Consider the following 23,570-nt stretch of genomic DNA (forward strand, 5'->3'; position numbering starts at 1 on the left):
GACACAAGGAGTAAATATCCACAGAAGCAATAGTCTGCCTAAACCTGTGCACCAGTGCCCTTGATAAGTCTTACATGCTTGTATGACTCTCTCCATAGCAACCTACTTTCAGCATTAGACTACTCATTCAGCTGAATAACTGTTAGCATGGGTGCTAATGGTACTGGTACCTAGGAAACCTGATGCTCACATGAGGCAGCTATGAATGAGATTAAAATGTTCTTCAGTTGCAAAACAAATAAGTCAAAAGGCTATTTATATTATATTCTATTTAGACAGGACCAAAGTAGAGAACGAGCACACTTGATTTCACATTAGCTTTAATACTTGATGGTCAAAAAAATAACATAATTATGTAGATGTATACAGTATGTACATAGTTTATAACATAAATTATGTATAAATTAAATTAAAAATAACATAATTATGTAGATGTATACAGTATGTAGGGGATGCGGTGGCTCAGTGGGTTAGGACGCTGAGCTTGTCGATCAGAAGGTCGGCGGTTTGGCGGGTCGAATGCCGAGTGCTGCGTAACAGAGTGAGCGCCTGTTACTCGTCCCAGCTTCTGCCCACCTAGCAGTTTGAAAGCACATAAAAATGCAAGTAGAAAAATAGGGACCACTCCGGTGGGAAGATAACAGCGTTCCGTGCGCCTTTGGCATCTAGTCATGCCAGCTACATGACCATGGAGATGTCCTTGGACAAGCACTGGCTCTTCGGCTTTGAAACGGAGATGAGCACTGGCCCCTAGAGTCGGAAACAACTAGCACACATGTGCGGGGGAACCTTTACCTTTACCTTTTTATAAAGTATGTAAATTTAGTACTTCTAGAAATACTGTATGGTAGCAGTTATGGGTTTACACCACTGACCTAAAAGTTTGATGTATAGTTATTTTCATTGATAAGTTCTCAAATCTGATTGTAAAATGAGATATATCTCATAGATCTTTCTCAAAATTGAAGACAATTTTTTAATCTTGGTGATTAAATGTTTGGATAGTCTGCTTTATTATGCTTAACAAACATTAAAATTGATACTTTATTCATTTTTAGTATACAGATAGAACATATAATTCCATGTGGAAATTTTAATTTAGTTTTTAATTTGTTAATGGATCATATCAATATGCCAAGGCAGTTTTAACCACAAATGTGGAATCTACTTCAAACATATATATTGGAATTTAATTTTGATATTTGGAAGTGATTAAATATAAACCTGCAAGAGTTTATTCAACCTAATAATAGTCTTATTGTATTATTTGTTATGCGTATAAAAATGGAGGAGGGGAAAGATATTCTATTTTTTCCCACTTTGTGTTTTTCTTACAACATGGTGTGATGTACTTTTTCTTTTTTCTTTTTCTGTTCTTATAGAGGGATATTTTTTAAAAAAAAGATTCCCTCTCGGTTACCCATCAACCAACATACTACATGAATGAGGGTGAAGTTTCGTTCTCCGAGCTTGTGAGTTGATTTCTGAATGTTTCGTTACCAGACTAGTAAAATCTTCAGTGGCATTTAGGGGATGTCTGTGTCAGTGCTCTTCTGTTTATAAGGGCTTCAGTTGTGGGTGTTTCAAGAGAGGGTCTCGTGATGGTCAGGTGTGAGTCATCAGAGAGAGGCTTGTGCTAGGTCTTGTGATGGGGAGGTTGTTTCAGGTCACTACATGAATTCATCAATATTTGAATTCTTCAATATATCTTCTGGCATAAAAATACCTATACGTGGCTTTCCTTGGTACCATTCTAGTTTTCACTAGACTAAAATTTAAATTTAAATTAAATTAGATATCAGATTAGAGCTACCATTTCAGCTGTTTCTTTTGCATCTGTTTCAAATGCAAGGAATTCTTAATTTTACATTTAAAAAATAAGATTATCCAAGGTTTTTCTTTTTTTACCTGGAATACAGTTTAAACAAGAGCATTATTTTTTCCTGGTATCATCTTAAATTGTAAATAACTAAGTAAAGAATAGGTGATAATTCATATCATAGACTTACTTAAGTTGCTTTGGTTTAAGCATGTTTGGCTCCTATCCATGTATGTTAAACATCTGGTCATATCCTTCTGCTCGTAAATAGTTTTGAAAGTCTCAAATGGGCCTTGAAGAAATGCAGTTAAGCACATGTGCAAACTTGTTTTCCCATACCTGAAATACATCCAAATTGATGAAGTGGCATGAAGGAAGCATGAAAACTCTGAGCATTTCTTACAGACCAATGTTGGTTGCAAACTAAAAATTCTGAATTATGCTGCATTCTCTGAAGTGGCATTGAATATCCTCTGGTGACAATTTAGTACAATTAAAGATGGTCAGAACAGCTCACATATCTTGTAGCTGAGGTATATAGTATTAACAGTGTACAGCTATACAGTTATTTGCAGTGGTGGGATTCAAATATGTGAACAACCGGTTCTCTGTGTGGTTGTCACTTCCAGAAGTCCATTCTGGGCCTGGGCAACAAAAATTAGCTACCAGTTTTGCCTAAGTGGTGCGAACTGGCTAAATCCCACCACTAGTTATTTGTCTTAGAAAGTATATTCCAAACAATCATCATATAGTTCTTGTGATCTACAGCACCAAGCATATCTATTTAAACAATTATGTATTTCTGTATTTCTTATTTATTTGATTCATATTTGTTTATTGTACACTTCTGGCAAACAAGTATACACCATAGAAACTACAGTTATCAACGTAGAATTTATTGTGATAAGGCGACAAGACACTGAAATATGAAAACATATAATATTTTGGATAACTCTTTGCTCAGAGTTTTCAAAAACATTCCTCAGATAGAAAACTAGTACATCTTGGAATAATATTCAGTCCAGACCATGTACTTGATTATCTGTTGATAATAAAGTGTCTGTGGATTAGAAAACAATTCAGATTTCTAAACAATTTTAAAATGGAATTTTCACTTTGGTCATGAAAAATATAGTAAAAGCAAGTTCTAACTAAATCTGTCATATTTGAGATGTATATATAGATTTAATATATGTAAAGGTGAATTGTAAAACATTGGGTGGCAGCTAATCCTTAATGTCTGTATCAGACTATGCGTATAGCCTTAGAAATAAAACATAAGTGTGAACAAGGAAGGGCTGTAATTGAAGACTTTATAAAAGACAGAACCACAGTTGATATCCCTCCTATCAGGAGTCACTTGGGATATATTTTGTGGTCCTAATTTTAGCAGTAGAAAAACTTATAAAAATCTTGCAAGGTACCTGATTCACTCAGACAGAGATAAACTTATATTCTCTTAGCTCCACTGATTCCATTCTAAACTATCCCAATAGTTTCGAAAGAACTCTGAACAAATACATCTATAGGTGAGGAAAACCAATTATGTAGCCAGGTTGTATGCATTATTTTGTTATGCACTGAACAGAAAATTTGATTGTATATCTTCTTAGGATAAAGCCATCTTTGAAGTACAATCTGGTATTTTGATACAAAATTTGCAACCTGTATTTCAACATGAATCCAACAGATATGCTTGGAGAAGCTGTAGGTCCACTAAATCTAAAATATTCTCCATCTTCTAGAACATTCCTAAAATAGGGAGTTTTTGTGTTGAAATTTTTTACTTCTTTCCTATTTCAGTAACAAAGAATAAGATTAAATATGCATGCCCATGCACACCTTGTAAAACAGAGATGGGCAAGCCCTGATATATACTTCAGCAGGACTTTACTAAAATCAGTGTTAACAAAAACCAGTGTGTAAAAAATGGTCCTGTTTTCTGCTATATTTTTAGCAAAATAATGCATGTTTTATGCCACAGATAAACAATCAATCAAATAAACAGAGGCTGAAAAAATTGCTGTGCCTTCTGAGATCTAAATTGCTATGAACTCTGAAACCATTGTCTAGTAAAAAGCTGTTGATTTTTTTAAAGCATGATAAAAGTTATATATTACAACTGAATATATGTCCTGATGAGTGATATTATTTCAATTTCCTGAGTGTTTTTCAATGATGCCAGCCAGTTAATGTCAAACTAACACAAAATCTATAAATTTAATCTTAGTCTTAAAGCAAACCATAACAATGTCAGTACAGTACTTTAAGGTGCAATTAAATACAGCTGTACTTTGCTTGATTTCTGATAAAGAATTATTGGAGAAATCTTATTTTTTTAATAATATCCTGCTCTTACTTTACTTAAATGGACCCCTTGACTATTAAAAAACATTTAAAAAATAAGTTTTGCTTTGCTATAAAGAAAAGCAGGAAATGAGCCACAGAATTGAATATTTGTCTTGCTAAAAGTTTACTTCAATTTCCTGTGCTCTTTTTGATTAAAATCAGCTAGATAATGTCGAAGAATAGTCAAGGACGTTCTTTTAATATTGCTGTTAATGCAATATCCAGTTACAGCAGCCATTTTGGAAACTTTTGAATACAGATATACAGTAGCAGAATTCTCGTAGGAGTTTCAGAAGAATTTTCTGATCCAACATGATCAGCTTTGTGCTTCATGCTACAGTATTCCAGTAACAATAGGACACCTTTGTGGTTTTCTGCGCTTAGTGTATATAACAAGGAACTTTGTGCAGGTAAAATACAAAGCAAATATCGATACAGGTACTCCTCAATTAAGCCACCACAATTGACCACCCCCAACTGAACTGCTAAGGGATGAAATTGCTAAGTAGAAAACCACATGACTGTGACTGTTGATTTTACTTCAGATTCCCCCCCCCCCGAAATGTTCCCCCTGGTGCTGGGATAATTAGCAAGAAGGGAATTAATATTTGTATTTACATTCATTGGAGAGTAAGGGCATAGAAGAGAATAACCAGGCATACAGATCAAAATAAATACTGGCTTTCTACCTAAATTGCTCGTGGTCCTAGGCATGTTAGGTAAAAGCCAGAGCCAGTGCATTTCTTTAGATGTGAATTCCCCATTGTCTGCCTGCTTACTCTCTTGTAATGCCTTCCACTCCAATCTTTCCACTCTGTGAGAGGGAAGGGGGGAAAAAACAGGTCAGACACAGAAAAGATTGCTTAAAGTTGGTAAAGACCTGACAGCCCTTTAAAGTAGACCAAGTCAAGAAACACACTACAGGGATTCTGGGAATGTTACTTTATTGTTGTAGGGTATAGTAGCAGCATCTTGAACATTTATTGTAAGGTATAGTAGCAGCATCTTGAAAGTTTCTCTCTGTCCATCTTATACTGAACAAAATCAAGAGATGTTAGTTTATATTTTTTTCATGCTCCCTTGTATCATGGAACTATTTAATCCCTTGTCTAGGTTCTGCCGTAATGGCTTGTTCCTTCCTTATCAACTCTCTTATATCTTCTCCAAGGTTACCTCTAAATTCCTTTATAAGAACTGAATCTTCTAGAAGGCTTTAAGGATTGATTGATTGATTGATTGGATGAAAGAATGAGTTATACCATGAAAGTCTTTTATTAATTTAACATATCTATTATAATTGTTTTATTTTATTATCTATAAATGGTGGGAATCGATGGGTTGAAATTGCTCCTTTTCTTTTCATTTTTTTTTTTATTTTTATTAATTTTATTATTTAAAAACATTGGACACAGTACCAGCGAGCTGACAAACCTTTTTGTCTACAATGTTTAAATATATATATATACATGTATATATGTACATCAAAAATACACTTAAATACACTTATATTACAAATCGATAAAATACCACAGTATTTAAAACAGTGAGCTAGTCTGTAGAACCTAATAGAGACCTTTCTTTTTATCCATCCAAAGATACAATTTGTTCCAAATTCTATAATAGTCTGATTGATCTTTATTCTTTAATTCCAAAGTTAATTTGTCCATTTCAGCGCAATCCCAAATTTCCCTAATAACCTCTTTTTGTCCTGGGATCTCATTCTTTTTCCATTTTTGCGCAAATGATATTCTAGCTGCTGTGATAATATGGATCGTTAAGTATAGCACATCTTTAGGATATTTCTCTTTCGTGATTCCCAACAAGAAAAGTTCTGGACTAAACTCCAGATCTTGATTCAATATTTCTTTCAGCCAAATCCAAATCATTCTCCAAAATTTTTGTGTTTTACTGCAAGACCACCACGTGTGGAAGTATGTTCCTATCTCTTCAGAACACTTCCAACATTTGGGAGATGCTGTTGTGTACATTTTTGCTAAGCGAGCTGGGGGAAGATGCCATCGGTAAAACATTTTAAATAAATTTTCTTTATACGATGAGGCCAGTGTTATCCTTTTATTTCTATCCCAAATTGTTTGCCAAGTATCTAGGTCGATGTTATGTCCTAAATTGTTAGCCCAGGTCAACATGGGGTCTTTCACTTGCTCTTCAAACAGCTTATATCCCAAAAGTAATTTATAAAAATTCCTTATTTGTTTAGAGTCCGGTCCCAATAATATTTTGTCCAATGCTGTTTCAGAGGTATATATCCCCCATTCATTTTTATCCTTCCTAAATCTCGATTGGATTTGTAAGTAGGCCCACCAATCGAGTTTTATACCTTGTAATTCTAGTTCATTCCTAAGTTTCAATTCCCCCTCCTCATTCAGAATATCCTTGTATGAGATTATGTTACCCAAATCAAACAGATTTGGGTAAACTATCGCTTCAAGGGTGGATAGCCAGACCGGAATTTTGGTGTAATTGTGAGATCTAATTTTTTTCCAAGTATTAAGTAGCGCTTGCCTGATCCGATGTCTTTGAAAATGCGAGAAAAGACCTTGTTTCTCCGTCCATAGGAAAGCATGCCAGCCATATTGCAAATCGTGACCCTCTAAAGTTAATAGTCTTCTATTTCTCAAGATTACCCATTCTCTAATCCAGCTCAGGGCCGCGGCATGGTAATATAATTCCCAGTCTGGCAATCCAAAACCCCCATTTTCCTTCGTGTCCTGTAAATATTTCAATTTAATTCTTGGTTTTTTCCCCTGCCAAATAAAACTTAGTGATAATTTATCCAAATTTCGAAAAAATTTAGAGTCGAGTTGAATTGGGATATTCTGAAACAGAAACAGGATTTTAGGCAGAATATTCATCTTAATGACAGCGATTCTTCCCAATAATGAGAGTTTTAGGTTTCCCCATCTTTCCAGATCACCTTTTATTTGGTTCACTACATTATCATAATTATCCTTTTTGAGTGAAGTGCATCTAGCCGTAATGTTAATCCCTAGATATTTTATTTTCTTGACTATTTCTATATCCATGATTCCGGCCAGATTACCTTTTTGTTTATTGGTCATATTTTTAACAATCATCTTGGTCTTATTTCTATTTATTCGCAGTCCGGCAACCTCACCATATTTAGATAATTCTTCCAATAGCTTTGGTCCCGTCTGACATGGATCCTCCATAATAAAAACCAGATCGTCCGCGAAAGCTTGCAATTTAAAGGTTTCCTTTTTAATGGTTAATCCTTTTATCTTTGGGTCATTTCTTATAGTTCTCGTTAATACTTCAAGAGTCAATATAAAGAGCAATGGTGATAGGGGGCAGCCTTGCCGTGTTCCCTTTTGAATTTGAAACTTGCTAGATGCTTCCCCATTAATAATTATTTTTGCTTCCTGATTGTCATAAATTGCCCTAATTATATTTATAAATTTTTCACCCATATTCATAAAGCTAAGCTGTTGGCACAAAAAAGGCCATTTAACGTTGTCAAATGCCTTTTGGGCGTCTAAGAAAAGTAATGCCATCTGTTGTTCGCTATGTAATTCATAGTACTCCAATATATCTAATATTATTCTAATGTTGTGCTTAGTGTGTCTCTTAGTGAGAAAACCATTCTGATCTGCGTGTATGAAATCATTCAGAAATCGTTTCAATCGTTCCGCTATAATTGATGTAAATATCTTGTAGTCCGAGTTAAGAAGTGATATGGGTCTGTAATTTTGGATTAATGTATGGTCCGTGTTATCTTTCGGGATAAGGGTTATGTTTGCCTCTAGCCAAGATTTAGGCGTCCTTGCGCCTTCTAATACTGCGTTAAATACCTCCACTAGGGGTTGAGCTAGGATATTTTGTAATTCTTTATAAATTTCTGATGGAAGACCGTCGGGTCCCGATGCTTTATTATTCTTTTGTGCATTAATAGCTTTTATCACCTCAGATAGTCGAATTTCCTCATTTAACATATTTCTGGTATCTTCTGTGACCTTGGGTAGTTTGGCTCTTTGAAAATATTCCTCCATTTTCTCCACACTTGCCTGACTATCTTCTTTGTATAAACGTTCATAAAATTCCTGGGCTATAGTTTTTTTTTTTTCCTCCTGGTGGAATATTCTCCCTTCCTCATCTTGTAATTCGTGAATCCAGTTTTTCCCCTTTTGTTTTCCCAATTTATATGCTAGCCACCGGCCCGGTTTATTTGCATTTTCAAAAAAATTTTGTTTCGTGTTTCTCAATTGTTGGGCTAATTTCTCTTTGTCTAGAATGTTAAGTTTGTGTTTAATCAGATCCATAGATTGCTTGATATTCTCTTTTTGTGGATCTTGTTGGAGTATAACTTCTAAGCTCTTATATTCCTCTTCTAATCTTTCCTGTTGTTGTCTTTTCCCCTTGTTTTTATATACCATATATGCCCTCGCTACCCCTCTCATCATTGCCTTAGCTGTATCCCAATTGTTTTGTACTGAGGTGTCTATAGCTTTATTTTCCTTAAAGAAAAAACTTAGTTCTCTCTCCATCTTAGATTTGAATTCGTCTTCTTTTAAAATTGCTCTTTGGAGCGTCCATCTGGGTATTTTTTTGGAGCCTTTCCAGATAAGTTTAATAGGATTGTGATCTGCCCAAGTACCTGTCGCTATATGTACCTCGTCTATTTCTGAACTAATTTCTTTCGTCATCCATACCATGTCTATTCTAGACCATGAGCTATGTCGGTTGGAGTAATATGTATATTGTCTAGCCTTACGATTTCTTTCCCTCCAGACATCTTGGATATTTAGTTCCTCAGCCAAGTTGAGAAAAGATCTCGGTAGAGTTCTTCTCTTCTTTTTCCTAAGCGTCTTTCCCATATAATCCAAATTTGTATCTAGGATAGCATTAAAATCTCCTATTAAACAAATCTCCTCATAATCAATGCTACATATCTTATTGTGAAGTGTTTTGAAAAATTGTTCTTGGTTATGGTTTGGGGCATATATCTCTACCATCATGACCTTCCTGTGATTTATTATAACCTCAACTATCAGTATTCTACCCTCTTTATCGTTATAAATTTGTTTTGCAGTCAATTTTGGGTTTACATATAGTGCCACTCCTCTCTTTTTCTTGTGTCGGTCTAAGGAAACGAATAGGTTCCCTATTCTTGGTTGTACTAACAAATATTTTTGTTGTTCCTTTATATGGACTTCTTGTATTGCCACGATATCCAATTGTTGGTGAATAAGCCTATTAAAAAATTTCCGCCTTTTCACTGGCGAATTCAATCCATTAATGTTCACAGACATAATACTACACTCACCTCCCTTCATCTTACTTATTTCTGGTTTTTGTGGATCTCGTGATTCGGGGCTCTCTCTCTTCCTTGTCTCTAGTTCCATGTTTCTCTGTTAACTCACCGGATTTGTTCCTTCTATCCTCTGTAGCTAAGATCTTCCCATCCATTGCCACACGTATTGTATCTCTTTCTCTTACCTCCCTTCCATCTTGATCTTCTAAATCTGCTTCCTCTTGGCTATGGAAGTGACGTTTATAGAAATCTTCTGCCTTCTCTATCGTGTCCAGTCTATGCCTTCTATCCTGCCACGTAACTAGAATACCCTCTGGAGTTAGCCATCTAAAGTTTACATTTTCTCTTATTAATTTAGATGTTAAAAATTGATAGCCGCGTCTCAGATCCCTCATCCTTTTAGGTATCTGTTTAAGGATGGTGATTGGTTGGCCCCGAAATTCTAATGGTTCCTCTCTAGATCTATGCAGAAGCTCATCCCGAATTGATTTTTTAACTAACCTTACATGTACTTCTTTTGGGAGGTTGTGCCTTCTCGCATAATTAGTTTGGACCCTGTATGTTTCATCAATTTCCGCCAGCATTTCCTCCTTCCCTACACCGAGTGTCTTTGCCATCAGTTCTGCCATCATGACCAACAGATCTTCCCCTCTTTTTTCTTGAACGTTTTGGAAGCGTAGATAATGAGCAGCCTTTTCTGCTTCCAGAAAAATAACTGTTGTTTCTAACTCCTTATTAGCCTGAAGGAGTGTATCATTTAAATCGTCTACTCTCTTTTCCTCTTTTTCCATTCTAGCTTCCATATCTTGAAGTCTTTGTTCATTTTTGACTAATTGTTGTTGAATCCCTTCAAATTTATCATCTATCGCTTGGATCTTCCCCTTTAATTCACCAGTGTCGTTTCTTATTTGGCCTATTTCTCTCTTCATCTCCTCGTGATTTTTGGCCATTGCCTCGTGTAGGTTTTGCAAAAGGGCATGTAAATCTTTAAAGGAATTCGAGTTAGATCTTTCCCTTTGCAGCATATCCTCTATAGATTTCTGATTGGAGGGACTTGAGGCCATCCCCTGTCCCTGTGCTGCCGCCTTTTTGCCAGCGCTAGGCTTAGTTGCTCCCGAAATGCTTGTCATGTTTCCCCAATTATAGCAGCGTTTTATCAATGTGTAATACCCTGAGTGTTATATAAACCTTTTAACTCTATGACAAAAGATATATAAAACAGTTACCACCAGATACTTATTACCAACTAAGCAATTTATATAATAGAATTCTATAGTATGAATATATTCAAAGTCACGTTCTTCTTCTTTTTTTTTTTTCCCCGTTTCCGGCGCAGAAATTGGCACCTTTTCCGTCTTCCTCTGCTGTCAAAGACCAGTAGGTGTCCCACTAAACAAACCTCCAGTTACTAAATTGCTAAATCAAATGGCCGCCCGTGACAAGTAGAGTAGGGTTTCAAAAGTTTCAAAAGTTCACGAATTCAAAATTTACCAGAATAGACCAGACTAGACCAAGCTGATCGCTTTCCACGCCCGACAATCCAGAGTTCAGTCTCTAAGGCTCCAAAGCTCAGACTTTGACCTGTTGTAGTTTATCTCCAGCTAAAATGCAGTCATATAGTCTTCGGCTTTCTTTCCCTTGCTGTTTTTGCCAAACGCCTCCCTCAAGACTTCTATCGCCGCTTATTCCCTCTCCATGAGGCACCCACTTCGAACCAGTACCTCTTTCACAAGCGCTTCCTATTTAATATTCGGATACACTCTCCGTCAGCTCCGCTCTACCGTTGTCCCGCTGCTTACGTGCTAGCTCCGTCCCTCTGTCAGATCTTCATGTCGGCCATTACTGGCCTCCTTCTCCCCGGTTCGCTCGCATCAGACTTTCTCCGGATCTTCAACACGAACCGCCGCTCATGAAGGTTCTCCGGGCTGCCTGCAACTTCGGATGTCCCTACAGGGCCTCCTGAAGCTCCGAAAAGCCCCCGCGAACACTGGGTGAGAGGTTGTGCGTGGAGAGAGCTCCGTTCACACAGCCGCCCGCTCTGACAGTTGGCTCCGCCCCCCCTCTCCTTTTCTTTTCATTTTTGTCAACTTTAACTATTTTAATGTCACTATTTTAGTGTTTTAATATTTGTATAGTTTTTAATTATTGTAAGCAGTAAGAGATGGGTGGCATATAAGTTGAATAAATAAATAAATAGATTGAAGTGGTGATAAATGTCATAAATAAACCAAGTAAAATATGATCTGAGTCCACATTTTCTATGTTATTGGGGTTAAGACAGCTCCTCCTTTTCTTAAAATCTTTTTTAAATCCAACTGTGTACTCAAATATTCTTGTCACCCTATCAGTGAAACTTGTTGTAAGAACAAATTCAAAGCTTCACTTTCAGGACTTTGCAGCAATCGTCTTAGAGGTTTCACATAAAAACAACTAATAACAAAACTGAAATACTTTCTTCACCTCTTTTATTTGCAGATAGTGAAATTATTCCTCCTGATTGCCTCCGTCCAAGATCCTTCACAGCTATCCGCCGACCCTCATTGCGCAGAGATACTGAGGATACCCGTCTATCTGTGAGCCTTTGTGATCTCAACTTGCAGGAGGACAATTTCCATGTCATGACTGCTATGTGTCCTATTCCACAGAATTCCCTCAACTCTCAGCATTCCCACCTCCTCCCATCTCAACTTGAAAGTGACCTTCGCTTCCATCAACTCAGGGGAGCCCATATTAAAATTCTGGATGACCAGACTGTGGCCCGTCTGGACCATGCTCGAGACGAGAGAACTTTGGTTTTTACCAGCAGGCCACTTAGAATCAATGAGACAATATTTGTCAAAATCAATAAGTCCAATACTTCGCGTACTGGGACACTGTCATATGGGGTAACCACTTGTGATCCTAGCACTCTGAGACCCAGTGACCTTCCTTATAACCCAGAGTCTTTAGTTGATCGAAAAGAGTTCTGGGCAGTTTGTAGAGTGCTTGTGCCTCTCCAGAGTGGCGATATCTTGGGATTCATGGTGAATTCAGAAGGAGAACTTCACTTGAGTCACAATGGAGCAAGTGCAGGCATGCAAGTATGCGTGGATTGTTCCCAACCATTATGGATGTTCTTTGGTTTACATGGAGCAGTGATGCAAATTCGTGTCCTGGGTATGTTTGTCTCTTCTTATATGCATGCTGTTATTTTGTCAGTGAATTAAATGAGCAGTAGCACTAAAATACTGTATTGTGCAGGCAGTGGTGGGATTCAATATGTGAACAACCAGTTTTCTGTGTGGATGCCGCTTTCGGAAGTACATTCCGGGCCTGGACAACAAAAAATTAGCTACCGTTTTTGCCGAAGTGGTGCGAACTGGCTGAATTCCACCTCTGTGTGTAGGAAAGAAAGGTTCCTTAAATTATGAGATCTATTAGAATGAGAAGACTGAAAAGGCATTTTTTTCCCAGTCCCTTCAGTTTCAGCCAAATCTGAGCTTTGAGTCAGCAGATAGTAATTATTATTTATTCTGACATCAAAATGACTTTCTTTTCCAGTACCAGTAAAATGTAACAAAAATAGTTTGGATAAAGACCCCAATTTACGTAAAAGTGATAAGGAATAAGACTTAAATATATGATTTTTGTGACTTATGCTAGTAGTTTTTTTTTTTTTTGCATTGTACCAATTTTGTGACAGGCCCTATTGCATTTCTCAAATTTCCAAATGTATCTACACAGTCCTAAGCAGGTTGAAGTTACTTTTACCCAAAGGAATATGACTATGGACTTTTGATGCTTGTACAATAATTGGTCCTGAAACCAAACTTAATGTAATTCTTATAGCCATAGCCCTAAAATATTCTTTCATCTGTAATTGTAATCATAATAATGTATAAGAGATGTATTTTCTATAAGTTAATAATTTGATGTAGTTGAAGTGAGTATTTTTTTGCAAGTAGTAGAATTGGCTTTTTGGAAATATATTTTCATCCTCCACAGATAATAGAAATTGAGACAATGGTATGATGATGTCATTAGACTGGTGAATTTGCTTTGCTGAAGTTGTTTCTACGATGTATACTAAATCTAGCAATGGTTTAATATATAGATTTTGATTGCTGTTTCATTTTTTTTTTACAAATATGCCATCTGGTGAAGGTTCTGGATCACAGAAAAAGGATGGTAGTGCTGCATAGTACAGTATACAAGGTTGTCCTCCTATATACAGTGTGTGTGTGTGTATGTATGTGTGTATGTATGTGTGTGTGTATGTATATATATATATATATATATATATATATATATATATATATATATATATATATATATATATATATATATATATATATATATATATATATATATATATATATATATATATATATATATATATATATATATATATATATATATATATATATATATATATATAATTTGTTTTCGTAGATTTTCACGGGTACAGGTATGTAGGTCTTGGTCTTGCCGTATTCGGGTGTTTTCCCGTGTAAGATTGAGGGTGTCTTGGCGACGTTTCGACGAGGTCTTTGCTTGTACAAAGCCGAAGACACCAGCCTGTGCTCCAGAATACTGAAGAACTGGAAGAGTTAATAAGAAAGGGAACAGACCACAAAAGGCTAATGTTCAGCTGCACAAGGGTGGAACTTTTTGTTGGTGTCAGATGCTTTTTTCTAAAAGGACTCTGTAGACTTCAAACAGCATATTAGACCTATTGCAGAGCCTGTCCTGCTAAGCACGTATATCAACTGTTCTCCATATGTAGTGTAGCTGCAGGATCTCTTTGCTTTCAATTGATCAACCATTACAGAGATACTGCTGTGCTTATCACTGAAACAGCCACATTTCTTTTAAAATTCCCCTTTCAAGGACTGTAACAGGCTCTTTTAAAGAGCAGATTAGAATGAGTCCATCACAAGGAGAGTTTGGCAGATGCAAAACTGTGAAATGTTCTTAATGAATCTCTTTGTCTCATATTTTCTTTCAGGTGCTTTCTCCAGGTTCTAGGAGCAATTTGGCAATATGGAAAAATGGATTTTTTAAAGAGACAGGAATTTATTAGAGCCATCTTTTGAGGCACATTGCTGAAAGGCAGACAGCACTTTCGTACTTTGGTGGGAATCAGTTTAGAAGGACCTTTTGGAGAATAGGATTTTGCCACATGTCATCTGCCTTTGGTCTATCTTAGAAAGGAATTAGCCAGATGTGTGAAATACTGACTGACCCTATCCATCAGGTTCATGTTGTTCTTTTTCTTTGCATATTAGCCATATATTAGTAATGATAATTTGAAGATACAGAAATTTCTAATAAACCTAATCTTCAGATTTCATCATTAATATACATTTGACATTACAGAGTGTCCTAACTTTGACTTCTGTGGCAGCATCATTTACAGTATCATTCATGTAAATTTGAAATTGCTTTGTTCTTCTGACAATGGAACATTTCCTTTGCAGACACCCATGTATCTTCTGAAAAAGCTTAGAGTTTTCTTGTTCTATACTGTATTTTTTTTATTCATTAAGATGTTTTTGCAAACCATATCAACTTGTTTTAGTCTGGAATAAGCATTCATATTGTTAATAGAAGGTAGGGAGCAAAGGAAAGCTGGTTCAAACTGAAGTTCATTTTAAAATATCTAATTCAGAAATGCATTTCAGCATAACATTTGAACATCATGAGTGATGGAATTGAAATAACTAAAGATTTATTTACTGCAGAATCTGACCTTGAGATTCCCAAGTTATGTTTTTCAGAGATTTTACAAGGTAACATGATTCATAAATTCTTCCTTGGATGAAGTTTTCATGTGGTTACTCATTTCTCTCTTGATGTTATCAGTGGTTTCAAGAATATAGATACATTCCAGCTGTAGTTTTAAACAATGAACTGCATGTAATAACTGGTTGTCCTGGGTAAGGCTATGCATTGCACCGGTATCTTCATTACTACCAGAGTGATTCCAGAAGTGCTATGTATCAAATATGAATGAGAACCTGTTTCCACTTGCAATTCTTCTTTAATTATTATCATTCAATCTGATAGGAACCATAATGTTGTCATGAAGCATAACTCAGCGACAAGTAGATATTTTGCATGAACAGCCTACTTCCATAAAATGGCAGGAAAGGTCTTTTTCTGATTCTGGAGACTGCTGCTCTTCAATACAGATTAGATGGTTGGGTTAAGGCAGGTTTTAACAGCCATCTCTGGAAATCCCAAAAAGCTTCTGTAAATAGGTAACCCCTCTTCCAGCCTCCAGCTTTTAATGTTTTACCCAAGTATTTTGTGGACAGCAGTTGATGAAAGACCCCTGTACATTTATCCTAGCCAGGAGATCCTCCTCTTCCCTTTCCGTCACCAGTTCACAGGGAAATGAATGGGGTAGACATGACAGCTGGTGAAAGATTATTGAAGAGGATAATAAAAATGGTAAGTTACAGTGAAGAAATTTTCAACCAGTATATAAAATTTAACATTTGTACCTCTGGGAGAGTAGAGTGAATAACTATCAGAATCAGAACAATAAAATAGTCTTGGGTGAAACAGAACGTTACTAATTAGTGAACTTGTTCCCTTAATGTTCCCTACATCTTAAGCTTGTATAGAATAAATTGGATACAGGGTGATTTGCCATCTTTCTGAATTTATTTGTAACTGACAGAACATATAATGTGTACCTATTTCTTCCATGAATACCAGAGTTGGTTGACTTTTCTTTTGCTTTCTTATAAGAGTGACAGAATAGACTAAACTTCTTAATAACTGCCAAGTTTGTACTTTCAGCAAACTGTACAATACAATAACACATTTTTATTATGTTTACTTTTGTACTTCGTTGTACTGCCTCCTCTACAAAAAAAATTCACTCTTTGTGTACTTGTGAAATCAAGGATTTTTGAAACTGCACCCAAGCTGCCATTACATTGATGTATTGGGATTGCAGTTCCTAGAACTCCCAGCCAACGTAAACCTCAGCCAATTGGAAAATTACTGCACTACCATGCCTGATGCTTTTTTTAAAAAAGTAGATCCCTTTAAATTGTTTGTGATACTCCAGAGGTCTTAATCCACCTTTTACATCCTTGTTATGGGATAAGCTTTAGCTGTCTACAATCCACCATTACTTTGCAGACAGCAGACCATTCATAAATGGTCAGTAGATGTGACATTGATGAAACAAAATGGTCTTATCATTAGCTTACAAATACCAGACCATTTTAGTCATATGTAACAACTGTTATGTAAATAGTAAAGGTAAAGGTTCCCCCGCACATGCATGCTAGTTGTTTCCGACTCTAGGGGCCAGTGCTCATCTCCGTTTCAAAGCCAAAGAGCCAGCGCTTGTCCGAGGACGTCTCCGTGGTCATGTGGCAGGCATGACTACATGCCAAAGGTGCACAGAACGCTGTTACCTTCCCACCGTAGTGGTCCCTATTTTTTTACTTGCATTTTTTACGTGCTTTCGAACTGCTAGGTTGGCAGAAGCTGGGACGAGTAACAGGCACTCACTCTGTTACGCGGCACTCGGGATTCGACCTGCCAAAGTTCCGACCTTCTGATCAACAAGCTCAGTGTCCTAACCCACTGAGCCACCATGTCCCTATGTAAATAGCCACAATGAAAAAATATTATTAACACTATTTGTACCTTAAACATTTTATTTCCTTATGACCTCATTATTTGTTTCCATACACCACTGGACAATGAATGTGCACATATTCTTTCCTACAAGATAATACTTCATACATCTGATGAACTTGTTTTTAAGTGCATTTTCCTTTTGTTGCAATATACTATCATAGTTATTTCTCTGGAAACTACTCTTTCAGCAATGACATGAGTCTTTTTTTCTGTAATATGATTACTTGTTTAACTCTCTTCAATTTGATATACACACTGTTTATTTTTTTCTTTAGATGCCATACTTTAAGAAATCTCTTTGCCCAAAACTGTATCAGAGTTTTACAGCTCCTTAGCACATATCTGCTCACATGTTTTACTATGCACATCTTCCATTCACTGAAGTGTCTGCTGAAACAAGTTCTAGTCAACATCAAAACACGGTTTTCATCAAAAGGGCTCCAAATGTCTAGAACACCAAAAAATGGTGCAAGGAGGTACAGAAAATTGTAATTGTAATCTGTAATTTTCTAGTCCGGATGTGGTGGATTTGTCCTTTTGAACCAAATTCACAATAAGGCATCTTTTAAAGGCTTTTCCTATTCCCCTGAGGTTTGGGGTTTTTTGGGGGGGAGGGGGAAAGGGTTGGGGTTTTTACCTAAAACAGTGGATGCAAGTGGAATTATCATTTTAATTTCTAAAAATCTCTGATACATTGGAATTATTGTGGAAGATTAAATAACTTGTTAAATGAGATGTTATCTCATTTACTGTAGGCCAAACATGATTGGAAGACTTTTGGTTACATATTTTTTGTTGAACATTTGTAGCTGCTGTTTAGTCTTTCTCTTTGCTGTGTGTATATTAACTGTGATGAAGTCTGTCCCTTGCTATGATGTTTACAGTATACAGTTTAATTCTTTTCAATTGAACATATTGTGAAGTAGGGAGGCAAGGATAGGGAGAATGTGTGGCATATCCAGAACATTTGGATAACACTTGCTGGAAGGAATTGAGCCTTGTTTATACAGGTCTATGAATAGGACTGCAGCAAACTACTCCATGATGTTGATAGGGACAGAAGAGAAGTTGCTTAGAAGCAGTAAGGAAACTATTATGTTGGAGATTATTCTGAGCTGACCATACTGTTCCCATCCTGTAAGAGTTTCCCAAATCTCCAGGATAAGTTAGTATGGCTAGAATAACTTTATAGTTCAATCACCATAAGCCTTTTTTTGCAAATGCTCCAAAGCCTCCAAGTTAGTGAGCATTGTAATAGCAGAAAAATAAGCATTTTCTGGCAATATCCTAGACCCTAAATGCTTGATGTGTGACAATATCTGCAGAAAATTAGGAGTTGAGGTTATTATTTCCTTTGTGCATTAGACATGAGGTCAACACAGTTGATGCCTGTTGTTGTTATGCAACCAATTCTTTTACTTTAAACTTATGTGCAAACCATAATATTATTTAATAAACCAAGGTTAAAAAGCAGATCATTGTATCATATCTTAATTGGAATTGCTTCAGGAAGTTGAAATAATAACTTATCTCATAAAAATCTTTGGTTGAAAACTTATGTATCTGAACGGGATTTTCTGGCTCCTTTTTAAACGTCCAAACCTGTTCCATTAGTGGTATGGCTTTTGATGAGTGCAGGTTTAGCTTTAAAGAAAGCAAGATGAGATTTCTTGAATATCAGTTTACAGAAACAAGAATGCAAGTTGACATTCAATGTATGTTGCTTTTACATTGTAGTAGTTTTAATCATTTCATCATTTCAATGTAAATATAGATATGATATTTATCATTATGTCATGAAATTTGGTTCAAAAATTTGCTTAACAAATGATTGTTCTCCATAGTGAATTTGTATTGGAAGGAGAGGAATTTAATCCTTTTCTTCCAGTACAGTCTTGGTTTAAATTGCTTCACTTCCACATCTGCTGTCTGCAATGGGAAAATGAAGCCAAAACTGACCAATATGTGGCTTTTGCAAGCTTGTTGGCATCCATCTGAATATGACGAACCTTGGTGTACTCCCTGGACCAGGGCCTTTTCCACCAGCTATTTGAATAATCTCTGCCCATCCTTGAGTCTTGCAGAAAACTATACTGATGAGATTTGTATCTCTACTGCTGATCTCTATTTTGCCTCTCTTACCTTTTTTCAAGTCACCATCAGTCACCTGACTTTTCTCAAAGAGAAAAGGTGGCAATGTCAAATAGATTTTATATATGCAAAAGTTTTGTTTAGATCCTATTGGAATAAGTGTGAGGGTGCTACTTTAAGGTCAGTATAATTAAAGATTATTTTAATGTGTCTCATTCATGGACTTAATGATTCTTTTAAAATAACACCCAAGTTGACAATAAAATGTCATCTATCAAGCCATGCTGGGCAAGTTGTTTCTTTTCAATTGGGGCAATGCAGAGTTGAAGGAATGTATAATCTAGAACAGATGAACATTTGCTTGCAAATGAAAACAGAGTCCGCTTGTGAAATTGATGGGGAATAGTTACCCTGGCTCATATTTTAAGCTAGAGGCTATTGTCTCCTCATTCCTTTCTTCTTTCTCATTATTGAACTGATGGTAATCAGTTAACATTTTAAAATTATCTACAAAAGCAGAGCCACATTAACTGCCAAAAGAAAATAGTCAAGCACTGCCAGGATTGGCCAAAATGTTAATGAATGGTCCATTAGAAACAGCTGACTTTTGTCTGAACATTGTCCTCAGTGATCTTGGCATTTTGAGTGGTTTTACTGATTTTATTACCTTCCCTCTACTGCTTTCCTTTTTAAAATGGTAAAATTAAAATGAATAGTTTTGTGCTACATCAAGTAAGACAGAAAGTTGAAATAGCTCCTGTAAAGTCAGTTTATTATTGTGAGATCTGTTTCTGAAGAACTGACTTGTGAATGTGATTTGGATATTTAAGTATTTACTGATAGATAAAATACATTATGGAATATAACTGAAACTGTAAGTTCCACATTAGTGTTTAGGTTTGCTAGACTTTAATTCACAAGACTGCCCTTATATATTATTCACAGAAAGCAAAACAAGTCATTTTGTGAAGAGCAAAGTATAAGCATTATCTTCAGAAGGAATGAAATTTTTCAAAAAGTACAGTGACATTCACATTATAGATAACATAGTTAGATGGTGTGATATTGTTTCAGTAATTACAGAGTTAACCCTTTGGAATCTGGTCCAGGCTATGTTTGTACCTATCTGTTTTCAAACTTGTAGCTGACTTTTGCATGCAATGGTAGGTTTGCCCTCTCAACTGGGAAGATAATCATGCAGGTCTCCAATCTTTGCTCCAGTCGTTCTTAATGGAATTCCAGTTGAATAGTGATTGTAACCTTTGTCCGACTTGCACAGAGTCAAAAACTAGGAGAAAGTTAGAACATAAAATAATAGGGTTGGAAGGGACCTTGGAGGTCTTCTAGTTAAGCAGGAGACCCTCTACTATTTTGGATAAGTGGTTGTCCAATCTCTTCTTGAAAACCTCCAGTGATGGAGTTCCCAGTTCTTTTTTAATTTAGTATGTTGCTTTCCCATATTGCTCATTTTTCTGATGGATTATTTATTTAATTTAAAAAAAACTATTTGTGCACTATTGAAAAGCTGAAGCAATCTTCTTGTCTTTTATTCAGCTTTCTGTTAACCCAGATGAAAGTATTACAAAGTCCTACATGCCTGCAAAGCATGTTGCAGTACTTGTTCATTTTACACTACTTGGGAGCTGGGGTGAAATTTTTCTGCATCAAATGACAAATGGAATAATACACTCTGGAACCTGTTAAACAATCCAATAATGTGGGTAGCTCAGGAAACATAAAATAGTACTGTAACATAAAAAACAGGTCTGCCAGGCTTTACACAGGTGATATTCTGTATGTCAGGCTAATGTTATAGCCACAATGGTACTTTGGGCCTAGATCCAGCAAACAATATTGAGTTAAATGTAAGAAAATGCAAGAAATGATTGGTTGTTATATTGCATATAAATATTATAACTTATATATACAAATATAGCTTGACTTTATATAGAGAGGAAATTGGTGCTCACATTAACATCATTTCTATTTTCCTAGATTTTTAATGAGTTTTTAACTGTATTTTAATTCATCTTGTTTTAGACTTTGAATGACAGTCTTACTGTTGCCTTCTTTGCATTTTTTGCATTTTTCATTTTACCGGTTTTTATTTTATTGTATATGTTTTTATTCAAATTGTATATTTTAGTATGCTTTTCTGTAAATAGTTCTAGACAGGTTTTATTTTGGGGTGGTTTAAAAATAATAAGTCTGTTAGGCATATGGTGATTGCCTACATAGTTGGGTTGAAAATATATAAACCCTGACCCGGCGCAGATCCCGTTGGGCTCCATGGTTTTCTGTGGAGCTCCGGGAGATGAAGCGTCGGAGACGGGGTCTAGAGAGCTGTTGGAGATCCACCCGATCCGAATCTGACCGATTGCAGTTAAGAACCTTTATAAGGTCTTATCTTGCGGCGATAAGGACGGCGAAGGCTAATTACTTCTCTGCCCTTATCGCATCCGCAGATAATCGCCCGGCCGCCCTGTTTAGGGTGACTCGCTCCCTTCTTAACCAGGAGGTGAGGGAGGACCCCTTGCAGGGGCGGGCCGAGGAGTTTAGTCATCATCTGACGGACAAAATCGCTCAGATCTGGGCCGGTCTGGACTCTGACTGGGCAGAGTCTGACGTGGAGGAATCGGACGGTCTTGAGCATGTTATCTGGACTGAGTTCGATCCTGTTTCCCCTGATGATGTGGACAGGATGATGAGGAGGCTGAGCTCCACCACCTGTTTGTTGGACCCGTGCCCCTCCTGGCTGGTTTATGCGGCTCGGGAGGAGACACGAGGCTGGTTCCAGGCAGTAATAACTGCTTCCTTGAAGGAGGGTGTCTTCCCCGCCTCCCTGAAGGACTCCTCTGATGACATAGCTAGAAATGTAAAGACATCTTCTGTACCTTTAAAAGAGGAAGATGCGATAGGAAAGATAAAAGAGGAAACAGAGGAAACACCAGTACAAAGCCCTGTACTACCTAGGCGTTCAACACGCGAAAAACGGCCACCAGATCGTTATGAAGCCAGTGTAATATGCCAAGTTGAGTTAGAGCCTTCTAACTATGATGAAATCAGGATGTATCCTGAAAAAGAACAGAAATCATGGAAAGCTGCAATGAATAGGGAGTTAAAGTCTTTGCAGGACCTTAAGGTCTACGAAAAAGCAAAACTGCCACCTGGTGAGCAAGCTATAGGTTGCAAATGGATATACAAGATAAAGGTGTAGATGGGACTGTAACCCATAAAGCACGTTTGGTTGCCCAAACTACTGAGGATTATGATGAGGTATTTGCACCCAGTCTAAGGGCAACTACTTTAAGAGCAGCTTTAGTGTGGGCGGCTAAAAACCAATATATAGTTAACCATGTGGATGTGGAAACTGCATTCTACCCTTCCAGCAGTCTCCTGGTTATGTTAGTCAATGTCAGTTCCTCTCTGGTCAGGACTTCCAAAGAAGAAATATACTCGTCATAACAAAGTCTTTCTTTCTTCTCTCCCCTCCCAACTCTGACACACTTATATAATCCACATATTTGAGGGCTCAGTTTGACTTTGAACCAGTCACTGTTTATGAGTCTAACCCACCACTGAGGCTCAGTCTTGTGGGGCTAAAAGAGTGGGAAGCCCACAGGTAAACCTTAAACTCTTAATGAAAAGAATGGAACATAAACATGGCATAGATATTCTTCCAGTGGTTCTCCATGCCTTATGCAGAAAACATTTCTATTGACCATGGGCAGGGTATCTTTGATTGGAGACATAACAGGCTGAATTTGAGACTTTAATACACTAACCATATGCTTTACTGATGAATAATATTTTGCCATTTGTCATTCTGTTCACTGAATGTTAGGATGTGAAAGTAGCTAAAGGTTATATAAACACCCTATGTAAACATTAATAAGGTGGTTTAGACCAAAAGGTCTATAAAACCTGGAGCAAATAGAATGCATATATTGGGTACAGGCTGTTCTTTCTTTCTTTCTTTCTTTCTTTCTTTCTTTCTTTCTTTCTTTCTTTCTTTCCATCCCCATCTCTCTCTCCCCCCTCTCCCCCCCTCTCTCTCTCACACACATCTGCCTATTTCTGTTCTCATTTCACACATCAGACCTTAGCATACTATATTAATTTCCTGCTTTTCTCTTTAATCAAAGGAGAAGACAAATAGCAAGGGCAGAGGTGAAAGAGGAATGAACTATCCACCTGCCTGCCATATACTATACAGTATATATTCTCTGCTTTCAGAATAATCAGTCATGTGTTCTAAACCCAGGATTGTTTCCTAGCAATTGCGTGAAGTCATTTCTTATTTTATTCCTACAAAACTTCCCAAACATATTTTTTCTGTTTTATCTGTTCCACAACTCTGTGAGAAAAACTAGG

The 23,570-nt window shown here is 36.7% G+C and overlaps 1 protein-coding gene across 2 annotated transcripts in view; it reads left to right on the top strand.

Annotated features, from left to right (window-relative positions):
• The window catches only part of NEURL1 (neuralized E3 ubiquitin protein ligase 1), a gene marked incomplete at both ends in the record, with an annotated part of 159,267 nt that overhangs the window by 134,055 nt on the left and 1,642 nt on the right, over positions 1-23,570 (top strand). For both annotated transcript variants that reach the window (XM_081330098.1, XM_081330099.1), the window contains one exon: positions 11,934-12,614. In XM_081330098.1, coding sequence (XP_081186224.1) covers positions 11,934-12,614 — 681 coding nt within the window. The remainder of the gene's footprint in view (positions 1-11,933; positions 12,615-23,570) is intronic.

This window comes from Vipera berus (assembly GCF_964194415.1).
Source record: "Vipera berus genome assembly, chromosome: 5".
Taxonomy (NCBI): domain Eukaryota; kingdom Metazoa; phylum Chordata; class Lepidosauria; order Squamata; family Viperidae; genus Vipera; species Vipera berus.